This window comes from Saccostrea cucullata, unplaced genomic scaffold, assembly GCF_032062105.1.
Source record: "Saccostrea cucullata isolate Sc308-1 unplaced genomic scaffold, CSIRO_AGI_Scuc_v1 ctg3194, whole genome shotgun sequence".
In the NCBI taxonomy this organism is placed as follows: domain Eukaryota; kingdom Metazoa; phylum Mollusca; class Bivalvia; order Ostreida; family Ostreidae; genus Saccostrea; species Saccostrea cuccullata.
The window spans coordinates 32,609-46,390 of record NW_026939654.1 but is presented as its reverse complement, the minus strand read 5'-3'; the positions used below and the strand labels follow the sequence as shown (position 1 = coordinate 46,390).

Below are 13,782 nucleotides of genomic sequence, written 5' to 3'. Positions count from 1 at the left end.
TTCAGTACCGGCAAATAATGTCATCCACGAATACAAAGTCTGTACCTGGACACAAAGTCCTAACCTTAGAGCTTCTTGATGCTAGCTCTAAGACTTCCTGAAGCAAAGTCGCAAAACAACACGCTTCCATCAATTTTGTCATGTTTGTGAATGAAGCCCGTTATGCTTAAATTATCCCATGTTTCCCACTATTGTTGATGTCCCTGACATACCCTCCTAACTAGACAGTGATTCCTTATATTTCCATTTCATTGTGAAATAAAATTGTAGATTTAGACTTTAAAAATGCAGACATGGATTTAAACATCTTCGCTAGCCAAGGGTTTCCGATCCGATACCTACTCTACAACCCTTGGCAGATTTAGTCCTATCAAACGGGAACTTTGATTGCGCCGCCTATCGTCGTAATTGAGTTAAGTCCCTTGAAGCTCTTTAATATTTGTCCAATGAAAATAGCTGTAACATACGTAGATCAATATGACGTTTGAAACAATATGGCGACCTCCATGTGGAATATATCCAAACAACTTCATACAGCTGTGGGCATTGGGCACACCTCAAAAGTGGTGGAAAGTATCGTTCTTTGTTGATTTTTAGTCAAGAGTTTGACACTAATTTCTACTTGTTGCCGTATCAATTATTATCAATGAGCCGTGACATTTGATTGGCTAAAATTGATGCATCTAAAATGCGGAACACGGACTTATGTGGTCCTTTCAATAATTCTTGAAAACATATATAATTAAAAGAAAAAAATTCAAATTAATTAATCCCTTGTTTTTAAGCATAGATCACGTCCTAACTTTCATCCATTGTAAATATTACTTTTATTTTGTGCATAAAACACGAACAGACTTTAATTCAGCCGAAAATCGTCGATTAGTAAAAACCTTGCGAAGACTCGGACTTCGCAGCCAATCAAATTCGTTTGCGCGAGTTCTAAGATTTTCGGCCAAATCTGCCAAGGGTTGTAGAGTAGGTATCGGATCGGAAACCCTTGGCTAGCGAAGATGGGATTTAAATTACACGATGATTCCCATCCCAATTTCAAAAGCCCTCGCCCAATGACATCAAACACAAAGGCAGCCACACAAGATTTTCATGCATATTTGGCATCCTTAGCGTCAGGCTCCGAGACAGATGTGCACAAGATTTGCATGCATATTAGGCCTCCTTAGCTCCTGACATATTGACCTACCATTTAAATTCCGGTAGAATTATCAAGAAATTAACTCCGCTAGCTCTCAAAGAGTTATCACAGAGAGAAAAGTTAGAAATGGAAATATTTACTTTTAAACCACTGTATGACTGAATGAGTTTTTCGAAGATGTTTACAGACCATTTCATTAAATTCCCAGTAAATTTGACAAGCATTAAAAAATCAAAACTACGTTCAGTGTTTTTGACGGGTGTAGATACCCCCTGTCAATGTCAGAATATACTTCATTACTTGTCCAAATGTTCTTGTAAATATTTATAGAAGACACCACCCTTCACGCGACAAACAAAATAAAAAGGAGCTAGTGAAGGTTTGATTTTAATCGGACTGCCTTTTATGCATTTACTTATAATGTCGTCAATTGAAATTCAATTGTATTTGCTTATTTACCGCTGTCTGTTTTCAAGTCGACGAAAGAAAATTCGGAATCCGATTTCACACAATTTTTTTGAACAATGACACTAAAATGCAATTGCTGGAGTAAAATAAGGAAAGCAAGTCGTAATAAGACAAAATGCAAGTGCAAGCCAGAAAATGAATACTTATTCATCTGTTTATTCGCACGCACTTATATATATTATCTATTTATAACTCATTTATATAACCCCTTACAACTTTGTTGCAATTTATGGAGGAACTGACAATGCGGAGTCAGTTCAAGTATTGTTTTTAGAAGGAAAAACAAGGTACATACATACAAATTGTCACGGGAAGGAACGGGAGAGGAGGGGGGGGGGGAGGTTAAGATTTTTTTTTGCAAGAACATGTTTATGAATCAGTCAAAAAACTAGGTTTCTGAATTTTACGTGTGGAATTATTTGAAATTATTACACAGGTAAATTGTATAAAAAGAATCAAATTAAAAATAAAACAAACCCGGTTCTCTCAAACGAAGGGGCGTGCCCACCCACCCCCCACAATTTTATAATTAAATTACATTCTATACTTATAAACAGTGTAAATAACTTGTAACATGTATTATGCAATATGCACCACTAAATATTCATAAAGGCAGTGGATTTTATTCATTTTACATAATACACTGAAAACAATAAAGCCCACTTATATGATCTTAATACCATCGGGTGTACGAGATATTGATATTTACAGCAACAATGACTAGTTTTGTTGGACAGCTTACCTTGAAAAAAATAATCTATCATATTTTCTTTTTCTGGATTTCAGAACGTATTTCAGAAGGAACATGCAACAATTTATTTGTTAGAAATTTTACAAACATTTTTATTCTTATTTTAAATAAGTAGGCCTAGATCGATTGAATTTACTTGAACAAAAAAAAAAAACAATTTACCTTTCTCGTCCACATAATCTCAGGATCTCTTCACAATTATAAATTGTCATATATCTTTCAAATTACCTTTTCTAAGGAATTATGAAGTTCTAAAAAATATTATCAACAGCAAGTCAGCAACTTAAAAAAAGTTGAAAAAAAGTATTTTTTACACGATCTATAGTGACGTCATCAATGAATCTATTGCGTAATATTCATAAACATTTCCAGGCGAGAATCAAACAATTATATCAGTTGCAAAACAAACATAAAAAGTGCTAAAAATCTTGATTATTTAAATATTTTCTTATTTGCGTACTATTACAATCTTTCTCTGTTACATTTTTTTTGGGGGGGGGGGGGGGGGGGGGGCAGATGAACACTTTAACTTCAATCTTTAAGCATGCTGATCAAACGTTATCCCTATCGATAGTTTTCACCTGAAGGGTGGATAAAATATATTGTCTACCTAATTTATTGTTCAGTCTATGTTCTTAATGATAATGATTAGACTTATTTACTTATTTTGTAACTTTCTAAAAAAAAATTAACAGCAATTACGGTGCCTTTATTGAAAAATGATTTCACATTAGATTTCTCAACTTGAAATCCGGAATAACAAAGAAGGCATATAAACTCAATTTCAACATTGGCCGCAGCAAACGCGATTCACAAGATGTTGTTAAATCGAAACAATTTTGCGTTATAAAAAATATATGTAAGTTTCATGAATCGCGTTCATTGCGGCCAAAGTGAATTTTGCGATCAAAGATATAAAAACTGCCATTTTTAGAGAATATATTGAAACATGGTATGGTTTTGAGATTTACGTAGCGTTTGTGTGACGTTTTGGCGTCATTTTACATCCGTGATCAGATAGACCTGATCGTGTACAAAATATATCAACACTTTATTTCTGAAGGTATCATTGTTTATTTTTGACGAATTTACTAGGCCGATAGTGGTAACAACCGTATTTTCTTCTTTGGTACCTATTTTGAATTCAAATTCTTTTGTATTCTTTCATTATCATATTTTTGTTTTTTGCTATTGAATTTGAGAGTATAGGGATTGGAGAAACATTTAAATTATGTTACCAAATCTTTCATTATGATGAATAGACTTAATTCAGAGACATTTCATTCATAAAGAAGTAATTACCGAATTGTCCAAAGTTTATGGACACATTTCATATGCAGGATATTACTGTAAACCAAATTTTATTCGCAACAACTTTATTTTGCGATTTATCGGGGACATACTAGTTCACGACAATTTTCGCGATCAAACCTTTTTGGATTTGTAGTCAATAGGCATAGAGACTTAAAGGACCAGTTCGCGACGAGAAATATTCGCGGCGAGGATGCTCTCGAGGACATTTGTATGAAATGCAATACTCTCAGAATGCTCATTTTAATTTATTATTTCGAAATATAACATGTATATAAAACATGTTCCTCGATGATGGCTTTTGCTATCCGGATACAGCTGAGGTGGCAGCTGCAACTCCCAGGAGGGCTAGTAGTCCGATACCTCCTCCAACAGCTAAAACCACGCCCCCTAGTCGGCTTCTCCTTGTGGTCGTCATGGGTGTGGTCACTGTCGTTGTTCTTACTGTAGTTGTTGTAAATGATCAAAAAATAAGAGAAGGATTTAAAATATCATATTTTTAGACAAAAAACTATTTTTATCTTTAGATTTATTTACATAATTGAATACATAGTCACATACTGTGTAATCACTAATTTTGCGGGGTCTGATTTTCTTTTTTTTTTCTTCATTTTTGATATGTGAATGTACACCACCACGAAATGAAAATTGTTACATACTTAACAACTCAAAATTTTTACATTCACGAAATATAATCCCCACAAACTAATTGTTTTTTTTTTTTTTTTTTTTTTTTTTTTTTTGCAAAGATAAAAAAAAATGACCCAACGAAAATATGTGACTTTACAGCATTTCATGTTTTTTCGTTAATTTTTTTCTGGACAAGAGCTTTACATTTATTTTCGAGATATGACACTAGTATTTGTTTTTTCTTCTGGTAAGTTCCGGGCTGGGGCGGAAGAGGGTATCCATGTAAAAGTGAATTTCTTTGTGCTTTCTATATCTATATATATATATATATATATATATATATATATATATATATATATATATATATAAAAAAGCAGGAAATACTCGTATTTCCCGGGGCGGTGTAAGATACTTCTAATTCCCGGAAAATACTGGGAAATAAGACAAATCTAAATATTTATGACGTTAGATCATCTTGTTTGCATGGGTCATGTAGTGTACATTATACATTATACATTTATTACATGATACTGAGGGAAATATGAAGACTTATTCAGCCAAGAAAAATCATATTCCCCGAGGGCTTCGCCGGAGGAGGATATTATATTTCTTGGCTGAATAAGTCTTCATGTTTCCCGAATATTCATACAAGGAATTGTTTATTATACCGAAACAAGCAAAACCTTTGAAATAAACATAAACTTTCAAATTCGGCATCTCTCAAATTCATTTTCATTTATTACGCGTTGTGTAGAATATTTATAATGAGGTATAATAATATTGTTTATGTAAAAATGTAATAATGAAATAATAAAAAATATAAAAATAAATATATGTCATTGACATATCCCACTGTATACTAATAAGAAACTTTTTAGTATACAGTGGGATATGTACTTTTCAAAGTTTGCATCAAATCAAATATCCGTGACATTCTAGTGTATATGAAGCAGAATTATTAACAAAAAACTTAAAAATTAACTGCGGACTAAAAAAATGTTACGAGTATAGTTCGAATATCCTCGACAATATGTTATATAGAAAATATACAGTATCCTTGACCCAAGCGCCTATGGTGTGTTTCTGTGCACATTTAACTACACCTCTATTTTTGTACTATATTTAATGCAGGATACATCGCGTATAGTTTGACCTTACCTTGACATTGGCTACCCGTAGTACCTGGTGGGCAGTCACAAACTTTCTGTCCCCCCTTTTCAACACATGTTCCCTCATTGCAGTCACTGTTCCTTTCACATAGATCTGGGAGTACAAGAGAAACATTATTGGTCAAAATAAGCATTTATCTTTGCTATAATGCTGCTTTTTGTCAATCTCAAATAAATGTGATTCAAAGAAGGTGGGTTCATGTATCAAGTGTACTTTTAAGAAAGAGGGTAAGGCAAAACGAAATATATTCATATTCCCGGACTTAGCTAACAGGCTTTTACGACTGCTAACATGAATACTTGATGCACATCTATGACACTATAATTACATTGTAATATATGTTTCTTTTAACTTGGCGTCAATCTTGTATGCTAGACTTATTCTATAATGCAAATAATTAGATTAGAATTAATCAGAATCTAGGTTATTTTAATTCTTTTTATCTGAAATGGCTAGCTTTAAAAAAGTACTTGTATCTCCTTTCGTTATTAATATTGCATTACAGGAAAAGTTTCTCTCTTTTTTAAAATTAAGCTAATAATGAAATAGAAGTAACACTTACGAAACCAAATTATGATTTATTTTTATTTATAAGTAAATAAATTTAAAAATAAAAATAAAAAAATAACTCTCCATGCGGGGATCTAGTCTAAAACTTCTTTATTCCTGACTGAGCAATCCCCGCTACACAAAAGATAAACATTTTGCAACGTCATTGACACATCTAGCTACAAACTGTAGCTCTCCAAAAAAACATTGACAAACCGGAGAGCTTCGTACAGAAATTCATTTCTACTAACCGTATGTTTCCAACTTGCGACTATTTTCAAAACAAAAAAAAAATCCTTATAACCACTGCAAATAGCCCTCCCAAACTTGAAACGTAACGGAAACCATCGAAAATTCGGCTATGTACACTGTCATTTTGAACAACAAGATAATTCGGTCCATCGCACTTCGTGTCGATTTAAAATATTATAGTAAAAGTAATAGGGGTGAAAAGAATATTTTGAAGTCAAGCTTTTGTACAGTTGAGGTAAGAATTTGTAGAAATCAATCCAACAGAATGAGCGCAACTTTTTATGCGCAATAAATATATTATTATTTATTATTTTATTAATTTATAAAGTGCAAAATCACATATAGTTACTTTGCGCTTTACAATGGTTTTGCTAACATTAATAACAATATATCAATAAAAACCGATAAAATTGTTATGGAAAGTTAATAATCGATAAAACAAAGAAAGACCTTATATAAAACATGGTTGGTACCGTAGCTCTTTGGTCGTCCATTCCATTTGTTCAGACCAGCGAGCTACAAAACTAGAGATCTGCAGTTATGTTACAACAGGCACGTAATATGCGTAGGAGGGGGCGGAGGGGCGGAGAGGGAGGGGGGGGCAGAAGGCCCTCATGAACCACGTTTTCTAAGTTACGTATTTTCTTATAGTATATTAACCTTTAGATGCCGCCCCCACTTTTGTTTCTTTTTGCGGTTTTGAGGAACACTGACAAATTGCAGGATCTTGACAGTAAATTTCTTTTGGCTTTTCAGATTATTTTGAAAAGTTGCCCTTACCCCTCCTTTTTAGCTCACCAGAGCCAAAGGCTCAAGTGAGCTTTTCTGATCAAAATTTGTCCGTTGTCTGTCGTGATCTTTTCACATTTTCATCTTCTTCTCAAGAACCACTGGGCCAATTTCAACCAAACTTGCCACAAAGTATCTTTTGTAAAGGGAATTCAAGTTTGTTCAAATGAAGGGCCACGCCCTTATTCATGGGGAAATAATTCAGAAATAGTTAAAATTTGGTTGTATGTTTTAAAAATCTTCTTTTCAAGAATCACTATGCCAGGAAAGATGAAACGTATCGGGAGGCATCCTCAGGTAGAGTAGATTCAAATTTGTTCAAGACATGACCCCCGGGGTACGGGTGGGGCCACAATGGCCGTTTACATATGAATAAATATTGAATTCTCTAAAAATCTTCTTAAGAATAGCAAAGTCATTAATTATCACGTTTATATGAAAGCATCATCAGGTAGAGTAGATTCAGGTTTGTTCAAATCATGACCCCCGGGGATAGAGCGGGTCCACAATGGCCCGATCAAAATTTTACATAGAAATATATAGGGAATTCTTTAAAAATCTTCTTCTCAAGAATAGCAAAGGCATGAATGATCATATTTATATGGAAGCATCCTTAGGTAGTGTATATTCAAGTTTGTTCAAATCATGACCACTAGGGGTAGGGCAGGGCCATAACATGGAATCCAAGTTTTACATAGAAATATGCAGAAAAATTCAAGTCATGACCCATGGGGTTAGGTGTTGCCAGGTGTTGTAAGTTCAAATGTAAAGGGCAATAAAGCCACAGGTAGTCAAAGAAATATGCAGGCATCCTTAGTTAGTGTAGATCCAAGTTTGTTAAAATCATACCCTCTTCCCTTTAATAATTGGTTGAGACCACTTTTTGGTGTAAACCTTTCAATAAAAAACTGATATCTGCTTTCTTTCCAAGCTACAGTGTTCAGGTGAGCGATGTGGCCCATGGGCCTCTTGTTTTAACTTGTCCTCTTGTTTTCGGAAATTGAAACCATTGCTACAATCCTGCATACTGAAATTTAATTGATTTTTATCTTTGGGCCTTCTCTTCAATTTTTACAAACGTTTTGTTGCTTTTTTAAATTTAGAATTCACATAAACGTTGTAAAATCGTGGAGATGTGACATAAAGATGGCAATTCCTTTTATCATAGAATGTATTATAAAATGCAATTAAAATAAATTTTCGATTTGTTTTTTATTGAATGCACACTCGTTCTTCTTCCAAAATCAACATCATCAAAACGAACGACTTTTTAATTCTATACAACTAATAATAACCACAATAATAGATGGACATGCTTTTGACATCATAAGAAAACTGCGTTTTGAAATTAAAAAATGTGATTAACATCATCAATTTTTTATTGGAGATAATTTTCAGAAATCTGTTGAAATTTTCATGGGTACTAATGGTGTCCTATTTTTAGTTGAAATGTTTTTTGTATTCAATTTAGCAGATTTTTATTCATAGACTTCTATATAAAAAGAAAAATTATCTTGCTGTGGCCTTCTTTTCGACACTTTGATATATTGAATACATTAAAATAGATCAATTAATAATATCCATTTTAATTTCTACATTGATTCGATATATTCTACATCTAGTATTCTTTGAATGTGATATTTACGAAACAACAACGGTTTCATACATGTATAACGCTGATGGCAAACTATCAAGCAGATTTTATGAAAATCGTGATGAGTTCTGCTTTCTTATCCCTTATTTATGTAGCAATGTTTCCTTGTCACCTGTAATTGGAGTTCAAATCTCCCAGTTGAGTCGGTACTCAATAGCATGTTTTTTTGTAAGCATTTTTAAAAAAAAAAACAAGTTTTAAAGGTATTTACAAAAAGATTGATGCAAGGATTTAAAAAAGCTTCGTTAAGCAATCAAAATTTCGCAAATTTTATTGTCGATACAATGACTTTGATAGCGAATAAATCAATCATTTGTCGTTAAGTGGTGATATTCATTAGTCTTACAATGTGGATTTTCTCCTTTGATCGATAACTACAGCTGTATATGTCCCCCCCCCTTTTCACTACCGATAATTACATTTTATTTTTGGCCAATAGCATATTATAAATTGGATGCATGTAGATCTGAATAAATAAAAGTGAATTTGTAATACCATTAATCAGAACTGTATACATAATGAAAAAATATATATTCTGTAATTAAAAACTTTATTTGAATTAGTAAAAAAATTGAGATCGGTGCATTCATTTGCAAAACTATTTTAAAAAAAAATCTTTTACCCATGCATCTTGGTCCAAAAAACCCCCCGTGACAGAAGCAGACAGGGTAGTCAAAAATATCCTCAGGAATTTTACATTTTCCACGTGGTCCACATTCGTCTTCTCTCTCTACCAGGGAACAGGCACCCACTACAAATAGGAAACGTTATTCACAGCATTAATGAATTACAGCAAATTTGAACAAAATTGGATACAACTCCTTGAATTAAAGTTCATACAGCTACTAAGACGGAAATATCTGACAGCTTAGTTCTTTAAAACGTATTACATGTGCACTATAAGTATCGGATGTAGGAGCGACCGATCTATTTAAACTTGTATTACATTGGAAAATTGGGCGTTATTTTTTTTCTTACCCCGATGAAATAATTTTTAATTAATATTGATAATCAACATAAAAATCAGGAATAAAAGTTTTAAAAATTCGCTCTATACTTCGTCCTTATTGTTTTTATTAGGTGTAAATTGATAAGCATTTTTCAACAGATATTCATTAATGTATGATTTAATAAAAAGTTGTTTGCATGAAATGCTTCTCAACATGAACAAGCATAAGACTTGGAACTAAAACGTTTTGAGTCTCCGGATATGAATAACAGTGCCGAAAATAACTAATAAACTGTAAAAGTTTTAAGGGTGTTAATAAATATTGTTTTGGTTTTGAAAATAATAATAATTACAGTTGCAAACGACAAGATTAAAGTTTGTTTTTTTTTTGGCATTTCACATATGTAATTTGAAATAACATCAGCATTATCACATGACATGACAATGGTTACCGATATCAGGATATTGCATATCCTTTTATATCTGCATTTGTATATTCCAAATTAGGCATTTTGATACTTGCGGCACTTGTATTTGCTACAATAATTCCATGATGATACTATCCTATCCAATATCCACGAATTAATTTACTTCGTTTGACCATACACAGAAAATATAAAAAAAAAAATGTACCATGCAAGGTACGTCTTTTTCAAAATTTTCTATAAAATATCATATTTCCTATGTATTCTTTTCGTGATTTTTTTAAAAACGATATATTTTTGCGGACGAATTGATGTTTTGCATCAATTAAACTAGTAAACATATTTTGAGATTACTAACTATATTCTTTAGGATTCTTTGCAAATAAGAAAATGTTCATATTCTCGTGATCTCGCGTTTGATGGGTTACAGTTCCTTTTGACATCTTGTGATGTAACTGAAGTAAAAAGAAAAAAGCATTCTCTTTTTTTAAAAAACATCACAAACAATTAATGTAAATATATTATGAAAAATGAGAATTCATAAAGTACATGAACCTTGACGCTTTATGCATGTATGTTTATCACGAAGTGCTGACATTGATCCATAGTCACTTAAATTCATTTCTTAAATTTTTTATGGCATTCTTACCTTGGCACACAATAGATTCTGATGGAACATTTTGGAATGGGGCAGAGTTCATGTCACAAAAACATTGGTTTGAATCAACATCGCAATTTGCATTTTCTATACAATCTGAATCATTATTACAACCGCCAACACTCTGAGCCAAAATATTTTGCCAGTGCAATATGATACCACCAACAAGTAGAAACTTTCTTAAAAGGGACATCTGCATTGTTGTATCTAAAAGTTAGGACTGAAAAAAAACATATAAGTACCAAACAAATATACTAATTAACCCTGTATACAAGGGTTATCCAAAAGTAATATCAACGAAGGTATGACATATCATTTAGTAGTTGATACCACCCAGGTTTTTATCTGTTTGTATGCTTATTACCAGTCTATTGATTAATTATTATTGATGATTATTTTTTGATTCCTTCAAACTTTCGACGACAGAAGATTTTGTAGAACGTTACTATGAAGGGTGGGGGTAAGGTGAAAAAAAGCATTTACAAAATGTGAACCACTATATCACTGTATAGTTTTATGTGTGATTATTGAATAATTTAGCTATGTCACAATTCTGTACGAATGATATTTTTTTTTCACAGTTTTAGGCAAAGCATTCATTCGGAAAAGGGTGAGTGGGTGATGAAATCAAAGAAAAGAGTATTGTAAAAGTGGAGAGGGACGATTATGTGCTTCATAATTTTAAAGGCTTCTGTAGATTCTTGGAATATTGCGTAGATTCGAAAGTTTCAAATAAAGAAGACGAAAGTGTTGAAGAAAGAAGACAAATTCAATGATGAATATATGGCCTTTGATCTTTTGACCTCAAAAAGAATATGGAGTTGTGATATAAAATTGTATTGCAAAAGTTTACAGGCCTCTCGAGATATCGCGCGGAAACGAAAGTGTCGAAACGGACATAATTTTTAAATTTATGACCCTTGACCTTTTGACCTCAAAACCAATAGGGATCTCCGTACGGCCATGGGGATTATCGTGTAAAATTCCAATGCAAAGGCTCATGGGCTTTTGGAGATATTGCGTGGAAACGAAAGCATTACACACAGACAGAACTACATATGGACGGACAGACGGGCGGACTGATAGACAGACCGTCATTAATATCGGCCACTCTTAGCGTGGGGCAAAAAGGTTCAATGTGTATTCAAACTATGGCATTTCTAAGGCAAAGCGAGAAAATTTCCCCTCGGCCATCGGCGAACTTGATATGGCGAGAAATTAAATGCAAACATTAGGTCACAAACAAATCCTTTAAATGTTAACATCAAAATTGTCAAAATTTCACAAAAAAAAACAAAACAAGTGTATCTAGTTTAGCCTATACTTAACCTTTTGCCTTCAAAACCAAGAGGCGTCTTCTGTAGACCATAGGTCACATAGAATTTAATTGCAAAAGTTCAAAGGTTTCTCGAGATATCTCTTGGAAATAAAAGTGCTAACGGAGGGACGGAGAGAAAGGCAGGGGTGGGGGTTGTGGGGAAGAGGTAGTTATGACATAAAATTTAACTGCAAAAAGTCAAAAGCCTCTAGAGATACCTATCATCTAAAAATTTAAGTTTTACACACCCCTTAAATATATTAATACATGTATACTACCCTAAGTCTAATAGAGGTCTTGTTTTAGCCATAGCGAGTTGTAGTATAATTAAGGAATCACTGTCTATAGGCGAAGCCCGTTATGCATAAATTATCCGATGTTTCCCACTATCGTTGATGTCCCTGGCATACTATACGAACTAGACAGTGATTCCTTATATTTCCGTTTCATTGTGAAATAAAATTGTAGATTTATATCTTTAAAATGTAGACATAGATTTAAGGGGGCCGACTATAGTTTTATTGTGTGAAAACTACAATACCGAAACTCTTCATTTTTATATCATATATAACTTACATTACCTTCAGTGTACATGCAAAGTTTGGGGGAAATCTACCGTCCATGTATTTTTGAGGGGCTGTCTCAAAATACAGGTACATTTACTATAGGATTATATAGGAAAATGCCAATTTTTAGCACTTTAAAGCAAATTATACAAATACTACAATAGACATTTTGTTCAAACTATAATATTTGATGAGTAATACTATATTATATAATATATGTAAGAAACACAAAATTCTACCGTCTTGTTACCCGAGGGGCGTCTCAAAATGCAAAAAATTAGCAAATTTTACTATTTTTATAGAGTATTACAAAATATGACGTACACAATGGATTCACATGAAAACATAATAAAAATATTGGAAATATTCTCAAATTTCTATGTTTTAAATTTCAAGAGCGTATGTCTATTACTTTTTCTTTAATAATATTTTTATTACCCCTTTCTTTAAGAGCTAGAGATTATCATAACGTCAAAAACACACTGCAACGACGTCAATTACCTATCAATTGCAAAATCGGTTAAAAAGTCAGTTATATCAAATTGCAATCAATTCTTTATACCTATAATTTCTTAATTTTGCTTAATTTTAAAAATTAAGCGAAAAAAGTTGCATTAAAATAGTAAATACGCTTCATTTTACCATGATGCGCGAAATATTGCACAATAAAAACTATAGTCGGCCCCCTTAAATAACACGAGGACTCCGTTGCCAATTTCCATAGCCCTCTCCAACAGACGTCAAACACAAAGGCAGCCGCACGAGATTTTCATGCATATTTGGAATCCTTACCGTCAGACACAGAGACAGATGCGCACGAGATTTACATGCATGTTAGGCCTCCCTAGCTCCTGACCTTTTGACCTGCCTAATTTACATTCCGGCAGGTTTATCAAAAAATTAACTCCGCTAAATTTTAAAGAGTTATCACAGAGACAAAAATAAGAAAAGAAAATATAATATCATTGCAAAACCTCAAATGTTTTTGGAGATATTGTGCGAAAACGAAACTGTTTGAACAGACAGAATTCTTTTAATTTATGACTTTTCCTTTGAACTTTTGACCTCAAAATCGAAAGGGACCTTCCTTATGGAGAGTTTTTGTGTAACATTTTATTTAAAAACCTCAAAGGCTTCTCAAG

General features: G+C 32.9%; 1 protein-coding gene across 1 annotated transcript; it reads right to left on the bottom strand.

Annotated features, from left to right (window-relative positions):
- Positions 1 to 3,922: 3,922 nt before the first annotated feature.
- LOC134253513 (neurogenic locus notch homolog protein 2-like) lies at positions 3,923 to 10,956 on the bottom strand. Its single transcript, XM_062736035.1, has 4 exons — positions 10,748 to 10,956; positions 9,347 to 9,475; positions 5,469 to 5,573; positions 3,923 to 4,124 (listed from the first exon to the last, which is right to left on the bottom strand). Exons 1-4 carry the CDS (start codon positions 10,953 to 10,955, stop codon positions 3,985 to 3,987), a joined length of 582 nt encoding a protein of 193 aa, XP_062592019.1. The 5' UTR covers position 10,956; the 3' UTR covers positions 3,923 to 3,984.
- Between the last annotated feature and the right edge of the window lie 2,826 nt (positions 10,957 to 13,782).

Bases quoted from the DNA above. Each gene is read 5' to 3' on its own strand.
- LOC134253513 (XM_062736035.1), bottom strand. From the start codon at position 10,955: ATGCAGATGTCCCTTTTAAGAAAGTTTCTACTTGTTGGTGGTATCATA. The intron at 5,574-9,346 runs GTAAAAGATTTT...TTGTACTCCCAG, and splicing joins TTTTGGACCAAGATGCATGG to ATCTATGTGAAAGGAACAGT. The intron at 4,125-5,468 runs GTAAGGTCAAAC...CAACAACTACAG, and splicing joins TACGGGTAGCCAATGTCAAG to TAAGAACAACGACAGTGACC.